We start from the raw sequence: 10,176 nt of genomic DNA on the forward strand, positions 1-10,176 counted from the left end.
TTCTAAAAGAGAAAACAATGCCTAATTTTGCATCCACTTCGCAATTACTCTCCATGTTATGTTTGTCTATTACATAAAGTCGCAGTAAAAAGTTTAAACTTTCTGGGTGCAAGGTAGCAAAATGCTTTTGCAAGGCACGATATGGGAGTTTTTTCTCGTTTTGAAATGTACAAAAATACAGAAAGTCTAATTTATTAAAAATAAATTAGGGCATTTGAAAAGAAATACAAGTGGACTTGCTGGTTCCTTGTGCTATTGTTTTTATTAATGTTATCATTGCTATTGTTGTCATCATTATTAATTGTAGCAGAACAAGATAAATGAAAACACCCCTCAGCAATCATGGCTTAAGTTTCTTCATACTGGAACGGAGAGAAAGAGAGAGAGATAAGGAGAGTGAGAGAGAGAGAGAATGAGTAAGAAGGTGGAAAATCTTAATCAGTTTTTTTTCTTTGAGGACCATATGGATGGTTTCAAGCAGCCAACCATATGTTGAAGGCTTTTGTCATGGAAATCATACTTTTTGGCACTTTTTCATTGCGCAGCCAAGCCGGGCACATAAATAGAAAGAAAAAAAAGAAAGGAAATTAAAAAAAAAATCATACCCAACATGATCAGATCTTTGAGAAAACACAGAGTTGAAAGTTGTTGTTCTAACTTATAACAGATAGTTTCTTAATCAAGACGCTCCCTGATTCACATGGCCAACCAGACTGCAATTGGTACCTGCATTTGTCTTTTCTTTTTAAATAGAAAAAAAAAAGACATGGATAGAAAAAGAGCATTTAAATGTCTACATGCATTGTGATATTATTGCTGTGATATATTTACAAATATATTTACAAAATCAAAGAGGAACAATGTTTCCCTACATCTAAATGCAATATTTTTGCTTGTTGTGCCCCTTTTTTCTGGAAATAGTTTTTTTAATACTTCCAGGTGCAGATGCAAGCCTGCATTTACTATTTTAATATGGTCAGTGCATGTATTTGTCATTTTAATACACATCCCCCATGTTTTGGAGATACTTTATTGTCCTCTTGCACGTTAATATAGAAAAACATAAAAAAAGTCTTTTGGAAGCCATTTTTTATTTATTTTTTTTGCATTTGTGTAATATTGCAGCGATGTTCCAGATTGTGTGTCCTACACGTTGATCATTAGACAGGTGGTTTGGATGCTCTCATGCAGTGATTCAGCTGTAGCACTACACAGGATGATGGTGAAACAGAGAGAAGAGGATGAACAAATAGAACAGAAGCTCCTCTTTGCTCTCCTTTCTCCTCCTCAGCTTTGCTTTTTTTTTTTTTTCCAGAGCGAGCTCAGCATTACTGCGATAGTGCCATCCATTTGGAATATGCAAATAGCTGACAGTGCATTTGCCTGCTGGTGCTTGACCTTCCCCTTGGAGGTCGCTCACCGACTCAATTACGCTCCCTATCTGCAGTCTGTCTACAAACACCTGTTATCCTCCCACACTCCGCCACCCTCCGCCAATCCCACTTCAGCACATCTAATGCTTGCCGCGTCTGTTCAGAGGCAGTTGGGACAGGGTGAGGACGGCTGCTGCGTAGGGGAGGGACGGGGGAGAGGAAACAAAAAAACCATAGAGCTGCGGTTTAGAAGTGCAATGCTGCATGTCATTTTATTAGAGCAATTTGAAAAACTTTCTTTTCCCTGGAAGTTAATGCCAAGATCGTTTTAAAGAGGATACATAAGCTTCCTTCAAACCATTGCACACTTTGGTGTATTTAGATACTTTATTATTATTATTACTGTCTTGTTGTGTTTTTAAAGTAGAATAAAAATTATTAGGTGAACAAATAGCGACCCGGTGTCAGTTATGGATTCATGACTTGCTAATCTTGGCGTCATTATTGCTGTTGCGCGTCTGCGACTTTAGCACACCCGAGACCTTTTTGTTTTCTGATTTTCAGTGTAGACCACTTCTGAGAACTTATTGCCTGAGATTGAAAGACAAAAAAAAAGAGGCCAAAAATCTCCGTCTGTGAGGAGGTGGAGGACTTTTGGGAAACAAAATCAATAATTTTTTGTCATTGTTTTCTTTTTATTGCCCTAAGTTGAACAAAAACAGAACAGCTGTGATTGTTTTTCCATGTCAATTGCTTTTTCAGTCATGTTATTGCCACAAAACATAAAACTAATTTTGCATTCATTCATTGGAAGTCCTCTAGCACTGGTACTGTACATTGTTCCTCTTTAAAACTAAGTCCCATGGACTCTCTACAGTTTTCATGCATATAAACATTTTCTTTGAAGATCAGCAGCATCTTACAAGGTCAATGGATGTTCGTTTTTTTTAAATTACAAACAATAAATAAATACATAATAAATAAGTATTCAATAAATAAGCAAAAAATAGGATGAATAAATAAATAAATAGATAAACAGGAGGATAAATAAAGTATTTACATGATAAATAGATGGTATGCATCTACTAAACCATGGGCGTAGCTTTGAGCGACATATAAAAACAGACAAACACAAAAATTTGTCACTTTGTAACTGAGGGTGTGCGAGTCCGTACGTTCACTCTGAGGTAATACTGGTGGAGGGGGGGGAGCACCTCAAATATGGGGTCGAGATTACTCATTAAGACTGGACGAGGCACCATGGAGGCAGCGGCGTTGACGCTAGCCATCATGGTGGAGGAAGAACAACAAGAGTTTTAATTGCTATAGATGAGTGAACCGCTCATGGCACTTATTAGATCATTTGGTCTGGCTCTCTGTGTGTGTGTGTGTGTGTTTTTTTTGTTTGTTTTTTTGTCCAAGTCTGTGCATCAGGGTGAGAGTATGAATCGGATCGGATGGTGGAAGTAATAATACCTGCTCAACAGGCCAACATTTTAAAATCGCTGTTCCTGCAGAATTGATCTGAATGACGTATGGTCGTCTTATAGCTTATTTAAGATGAGCTCTGTTTTATGTACCCACAGTTACAAAGAAGCTTTTGATCAACAAGAGATAAAAAGCACAAAAAAATAAATTTAGAAAAATTAAATAGAAAAATAACATCCGTTGAATTGAAACGTTGGTGTGGACAAAAAGGAGGGTTGGTCTTTTTTTTAACCTTTTTAAAATGATCTCCCTTTTTTTGCAAATACTGTCATAGTTCACATTTTTGTAAAAAGTTTATGTTGGCAGTTGCAAAAGAATTCAATTCTTAGCAAATAAAAAGCAGCATAAAAATACAAGAGGTCATTTTGTCTCTAAAAAACAAAAGAACACTGTTAGTCCTTTTTTATGTTTTTTTTTGTGTTTTTGTTACTATTTCCTATAAAATATCAGGAATCTAAATATTATTACTATTGATATCAATATTATTATAGTCATTGATAAAAATTCACATGCCAGGCCTCATATATAATTGTGTTGTAAGTGTGGGTGTGCATTCATGTAGGGGTGTGTGTGTGTGTGTGTGTTTACATGTTCCCACATTGGTGTGAGGACACGTAGCTGAGTTGTGTACAACTACCATCTACAGTCTCTATTTGGGGGAAAAGGTTGATTGATTGTATGTTTCTGTGGACGATTAGCTACTGTGCAGGGAAAAAAAATCCAGCATCTTTTGAAATTGTCTTTGCCATAATCAGTTATCAGAGTTTCTTCACGTAATCTCAGTGAAAATATTGCTTTCTAAAAAAAGGGAAGAAAAAAGGCATGGAGGGCAGAGTGACCAGGGTTATTGGTTGTGAACCTTCGACAGGGGTTCAGAAATTTTGCTTCTCTCTTGTGTTAGTTCTCTGATCCAGAGTCGTCTTCGTCCGCAGAGCCCTTGAAGCAAGCTGACTCATAGTGCTTGTTCAGGTAGGACTTGAGAGCGAAGGTCTTATTGCAGCGCTTGCATCTGTAGTGCTTGAAGGCAGAGTGTGTTTGCATGTGGGCGCGGAGGTTTGAACGGTCAGCAAAGGCTTTGCCACAGTGGGCGCAGGCAAAGGGCTTCTCCCCCGTGTGAGAGCGCATGTGGCCCTGCAGCAGCCAGGGCCGGCTGAAGGCCTTGCTGCACACGTCGCACTTGTGCTTGAGGTCGTGGGTGAGGATGTGCATTGCCAATGCCGGCATGGACACGTACACTTTGCTGCAGGTGGGACACTTGCGGGCCATCTTGCTGTCCAGGCTGCGGTGCGTCTGCTTGTGTCTGCTGAGATTGGAGGAGGTGGCGTAGGTCTTCCCGCACTCGTTGCAGGTGTGGCGAGGCACCCCGGCGCCCCGCTCCTGGACCCCTCCGTTCGCACTGCTGCTTCTTGAGCTGGACCCGCGAGCCTCGCCCTCTCCCTTTCGCCGGGAGCGCCCGTCAGAGATGAAGAAGGCATCCATGGTGTAACCCTCGGCCAGAGCCTCCGATTCACCAGTGTAGAAGCCGCTCGCCGTCATGCCGGACTGCGGGCTGTCTGGGTGCTTCAAGTCCGGGTCGCAGTAATCCTCTCCGCTGCTCACCTGGGTGTACAGGGGGTCCGACACCGGCGACGCCAGCTTATGCTCCATCTTCTTCTCCCCCTGGTATACAGATGGTGTGATGTAATCCTGGATGTATCCTGTGTAAGAGACAAACAAACGCAGTTGGCTAGAGGTTGTGATGGATGAGGACACGGTGACACATCTGTGATTACATTATTTCAATCTTGGATGGCAGCCCTTTCTCAATGTAGTGAAAGGATGAGTGGCAGCACCGAATCTCTTACTAAAACTCCAGTTATTCTCAGAAAGAGCGAGAAAAGTGACACATTTAGGCTGGTTACCATCATTCAGCTGCACCATGGGAGTTATTGTCTGTAAACCACTAAAATATTTTGTCAAGGGAAAGGGATGGGTGAATTTTATCCCAATATTTTATGTTATTATTGTGATAACGATAAAAAGTATGATAAAAAAAACAATTTTTAAGTAACTGTATGGCTGTACCTCCATGGCTCAGCACTACAAACACAAATACTGCTCTTAAAAAACATTCCCATTTGAAGCAGGCTTCTTCAGGACGCCACTTACTAAACCGCATACTGTAACGGCATTTAATTATATTTTCAAATTTACTGATATTTATTGATGCTTTCATAGAACAAGTAGTGGAGAAACAGTATTGATAATACTGTCTTGTTTTGTTTTGTTTCTTATTAATTGAAATTTATCAAGAAAACGATAAATCTGTATTCTCAATGTAAGAAATTTTTCACATTAAATGATAAATGCACCTATTGCGGTTTTCCGACCGATCAGCAATCTTTAAAAAAAAAACCAAGCTGCCAATTCTGAGTTTGGCTGATGCAGATTTTTTTTGCCTGAAATGTCACTAAATATAGCAAGAAAGTCACTAAGTTGGAAACAGTGGGGTGAATATTGTTAACTGCACACATGCAGACATGGCCTGGTGGGCCAGTCTGTCAGTCCCTCTCTGACTGGGACGATGGCTGATTTTTAGATCTATGCAGAGGTAGAAAAGATCAGTTTCTGGAAATTAAAAAAAAATTGGGCTGATTTATTGGTGCTCCTCTGATTTTGTCTTATCATTCTTTGCTTTAAATGTCTTTAAATGTGAGATTCAAGAATGAAGCACAGCGCCGCCCCTGCCCCACTTGTTGCTTCTCACTGCCATCCAGCTTGTCCTTGACACTCATCCTTTCTCAATAAAGCTGTTTTAAAACTAAAGTTGGAAAGCTATGAGCTGTGGCAAATTGATATTTTTCTGAATTATATTGTTAGATTCTCATAATGACTCAGTGAAGTTTATCATGTAGGATATAAACTGATTTTCCGAATTTATCATAGTTTACATTTTCATTAATACATTTTTAGCTGCAACCATTTCATCACAAAAATAATTTCTAGTAGGTCCAATTCATTATTATAATATGATATTACCCATTTATGATGCCAAGAAATAGAACTGCTATTCCTGCAAGTCGGTGATATAGCAGTTCTTCCTCTGAATCAAGCATGTGGGGACAGTGGGCACATGATTGCATCACATTATAGTATTCAGGACATAATTTAAACTAACCTGCTTATATCATGTTGACGTTTTAGTTCTGCGATAAGCAGGGTTTAAGATGGTGCAGGTAGCCACAGCACACTGTGAGCTGTTTTTGTGTTTCCTTCAACATGTCCACTATAGGATGCATTTTGGTCGGCATAATTCTGGTCCTTTGTTTTTACCTCTGCAGCTCGGAGACAGAGCAGCTAAAAGGCTTGCTGGCAGCTAAATGAACCAAACAGAGGTTGATAGATGCTGAAACGGTGTGCAGCTCAATAAAAAACTAAATGCATTCCAACTTCTGGGTTGATATTTTTCAAGTACAAACTCAAAATGTGGCGAATTTCTTTTCCTGAGACAAATAGTGCATAACTGCAGAAAAAAGGCATTCCTAAGCGCTGCGTGCAGCAAGCAGTGGAAATTAGGTATTGACTGCTTTTTAATGAAATTCAAAGTTTTGAACTGATCAATAACCTATCATCTGTAAAATAGTGCAGCTGTTGGTAGAGTCCAATGCTGGAGAAGATAGAAATAATAGCGTGGAACAGATCAAGTGTCTTAGAGACACAATAATAGTTTATTGAATGGAGTTTGCTGGAGGACTGATAATGTGAGACATGGCATCACGCACCATGTTTCCAAAGAGGGTCACCTGTCTGCAGCAGCGAGCTTGCTGAAGTGCTTTCAAGAAACAAGGCATTAAGAAATCAGCTTAAGTGCTCTCTTACTACTGCTTCTCCATTCCCAAGGGTTTCGGTTTGCACAGCCCCTTTGTCAAAGATGTGACCGTGACACCCGGGGACAAGGAAACTACAGGCCTGTGCACGCGGCATTATGCTGCACTGCATGGCTTCACGAGTTTAAACCGCACAGATGGCGTTTGTCTGTGAGACGGAGTCACTTTCTTGCTAAAAGCCAAACAAATGGATCTGTTTGTCAGCTTCATTCCTACAGCTGCTGCTAAATGCATAAATGCTGCTGTTGCAGTAGTGATGAGCAGCTAAATCCACCTGTTTTACAGCCACATTAGCAGCAGGCACAGAGTGTTTGCTCTGCATTATAGCGAGGTATATATTTTTTTATTATTCTCACCAACAAAAAGCTGCGTGCGCTATCACTGTACGCAGAGGTGTTTACCGTGTTTCAATTACTCAAGGTCAGACACGAAGCTCACCATTTAGGACTCGCGCTGTATCAGCCTTTACAGCTCATAGACTCATTTCTGTAATGCAAAGCAAGCATGTAATTAATGGACCCTCTCAGCCACCCCTCTTTGTTGTTCGACAGACACTCAAGTCAAATGTCTCCACAATGGGGGGAAAGAAAATCTCCCGGAGCAGCAGAAGTGCTGACGTTAGGCTTTTCAGCTGCGCTGAGAAATCTTTTATTTTATTTCCTTTATTTTGGACTCAGCGGAAAATGATAATTCTTTCTTTCAGATGAAAAGCTTTTTGTCCAGATTATTATGGTGACTTATTGTTCTTTTCTTCTGTTAATAAAAGTGCTTACTTTTCATGCCGTTGAACAATAGAGAGAAGAACAATAGAGTGACTAAAACTGTACAAATGGATTGTTAAGTGCAGGAAGAATAATTTTAATTCAGCACTTGCAAAAACACATCTCTGTGAGGATAAATAGTTATTTTATCACTACATATCTTCCTTTATATATCTTGAGTTTTAAATGTTGGTTTATTGCTTATTTTGAATATTTGCTGGGTCTCTTCTTTTTGCAAAACAATAAGAATAATTGTAATCTGGTTGCTTAAAATTTCACCTTGTCAGTGAAATGGCTGAATAACAGGTGGGCATCCTCAACAGGGTCTAGTTGTGCTCTGTGACTCCTCTCCTTCTGCTTAAACGACTTGAAGAATCACAACAAAGGCTCTCATGTGGCCCACCAAAACGTGGCCACAAAATGGAAGCGACGATCCCAAAGCAGGCTGCGAAAGTGAAGGTCGCCCCTCGCCTCTGACCGGAAGCCCGGCCAGTCCGAGCGTTGACCACAGCGCAGTTATGCGCCTCGTCTCCGTGTTTACTGTACAACCTCCTGTCACGTGATTTGCCTCATTGCTGCCCCAAGCATTTTTCTATCCTTATTCTTCCTCATTTCGGCGCTCTTTCAGCTCCCTGCCTCCCTCCCAGCTCCACTGTACAGTGTGTTGATGTCTCTTGTGGCGGCAATAGGCCTGCTCGGCTGAAACTCTAACCCCTGCTAGTTTTCAAATGCCCGGAAGGAAGAGAAAGATGTAGCAGAGCGATGGGGGTGGGGAGACTGTGTGTATGCTCCATTTGGATGGGAAGAGGGGGGCAAGGGAGGATCGGACCATGATGGGACTCAAGGACAATAACAGCTAAGGACAAATGTATCATCTGATACTCATCTCTTATATTCATGAATTTTTTACTCCACATGATGAGCAGAAATTGCCAGCCTTGCATGTGTTTGTCCACCACAGGGCTCTAGCAGTTCTACAAATACGTATCCCAGCTCTCCTGATTAGACACATGTTTGCTTCCCTATTTACATAAACTAATCCGTGGCTGTGACCTGAATTGTGTCTGTCCTTCGCCGGAGTCAAAAAACAAAAGTCTGGGAGCACAGCGATGGGGGTGGGGTGCCTCGGAAGCGGATTATTTTGGATGTTGGTGCGGAAAATCAGCTGGATGCATGTAATGTGTCACATTAATTTACACAGTTTCAGTCGTTTTAGCTGACTCAAATAAAAAAATCTCGTCCAGCAAATGAAAAACCAGGCATGGTGAAATTAGCGGCAGAGCTTGTTTACAGGACGTCTTTAACTAGAGGCATGTTGCAACTCACCATTCTCGCTGAGGCGAACCCCGAGACTGGTCACCGAGTCTGTGATGGAGCGGGCAAAAGTGAACGAGTCGTCCAGGTGGTGATGATGGTTGGAGTTGGCCACATTGGACGAAGAAAAATCATCAAGCTTGATTTTCTTCACCAAAAAAGAGCGGGGCATGTTTCAGTGGATGAAAACACGGGGCTGAGAGAAACGCATGAGAAAAAATAAAAGACCCTCTGAGGACGCAAACAAGCGGAGCTGGCTTGACGGTAAATCCTTGTGGTTGATGTGGTCAGAAACATAAGACTAGAAAGAAAAAAAAAGATGGAAACCGGCAGAGTACGAGACTGATGGCAGTGCTGGGTTGATACTCTTTGGTTCCCCCAGCGTCCCCCAGAAAAAATAAAAAAATAAAAAATAAAAGCAATCCTGTTCAGCACTGGATAGCTCCTGTGATGCAGCAGGCTTAAGAGACCAGTGAGGAAGAGAAGAGATGGAGACAGACAGAGAGAGAGGAGGGAGAGAGTGCAACAGAGAGAGAGAGAGAGACTGTCAGACTAGCTGAGATCAGCAATCACGCCAGCCTTTATATGGGGCACAGGCAGAGGAAGATCAGGTGGTGCTGCGAAATGGAGCTGCTTAGCTTTAATCCATCAAATGTCCCCAGGGACACACATCAAATTACTACTGAACCGTCTGTGCATTCGCACACAGACAGAGGAGAAAGAACACAGCCAGACCCCCCAACCCCCTGCTGCTCCCCCTCCTCCTCTCTTCCCCTCCTCCTTTCACCCCGCTTATGCTCCATGCTCAGAGGAGGAGTAAAAGAGATGGGCAGACAATGGAGATGTGGATGAGAGCACACTCGGTGTCCTGTCCCCCATTGTCTTCAGATGAAGTGGCACAGTTTATGTTTGTCTTGCACCGGCTCTGCCTCCCTCAAGTCATCTCTGTTTCCTCAAATAGCCTCAAATCTTTCCTTCCCGTGGTCGCACCGCACTGAACTCACAAACCAACAGCAGGCACTGAGTTTCTGTTTAAGAGTCCAGCTCCTTTTTCTTTTAAAGTTAAACTGGATTCCTGCAGCGTTGAGGAGTCTGAGAGCTGCTCAGCTCAGCGCTGCCGTCTCCCTCCCCATTACTGCTGCACAGATGTGTGTCCTGCCATGCGTGGCAGTGAATTATCTGATTAATTAATTACATCTTTTTTGATTAGGGTGAAATCCAGAATTAGATCTGTGCTTTCTAAATTGGCCACATATCTCTTGGCATGTATTTGTGTAAATGAATTTGCTGGTATAGAGTTTATTTGTGTCTTTCAGTGTGTAGGTAGAGCGTTATTTTTAATAAAATAGAAATGATGCACCTGTTTGATTAACC

The 10,176-nt window shown here is 41.6% G+C and overlaps 1 protein-coding gene across 1 annotated transcript; it reads right to left on the minus strand.

Annotated features, from left to right (window-relative positions):
• Positions 1–243: 243 nt before the first annotated feature.
• Positions 244–9,533, minus strand: scrt2 (scratch family zinc finger 2). The gene is made up of 2 exons (XM_028011679.1): positions 8,815–9,533; positions 244–4,558 (listed from the first exon to the last, which is right to left on the minus strand). The coding sequence occupies exons 1-2, from the start codon at positions 8,972–8,974 to the stop codon at positions 3,759–3,761; spliced, it is 960 nt and encodes a 319-aa protein (XP_027867480.1). The 5' UTR covers positions 8,975–9,533; the 3' UTR covers positions 244–3,758.
• Between the last annotated feature and the right edge of the window lie 643 nt (positions 9,534–10,176).

The sequence above is a fragment of the Xiphophorus couchianus genome, chromosome 24 (genome assembly GCF_001444195.1).
Source record: "Xiphophorus couchianus chromosome 24, X_couchianus-1.0, whole genome shotgun sequence".
In the NCBI taxonomy this organism is placed as follows: domain Eukaryota; kingdom Metazoa; phylum Chordata; class Actinopteri; order Cyprinodontiformes; family Poeciliidae; genus Xiphophorus; species Xiphophorus couchianus.

Excerpts from the sequence above, each read along its gene's own strand:
- scrt2 (XM_028011679.1), bottom strand. The coding sequence starts at position 8,974 with ATGCCCCGCTCTTTTTTGGTGAAGAAAATCAAGCTTGATGATTTTTCT. Across the intron at positions 4,559-8,814 it reads GGTTCGCCTCAGCGAGAATG|GATACATCCAGGATTACATC; the intron begins GTGAGTTGCAAC and ends TCTCTTACACAG.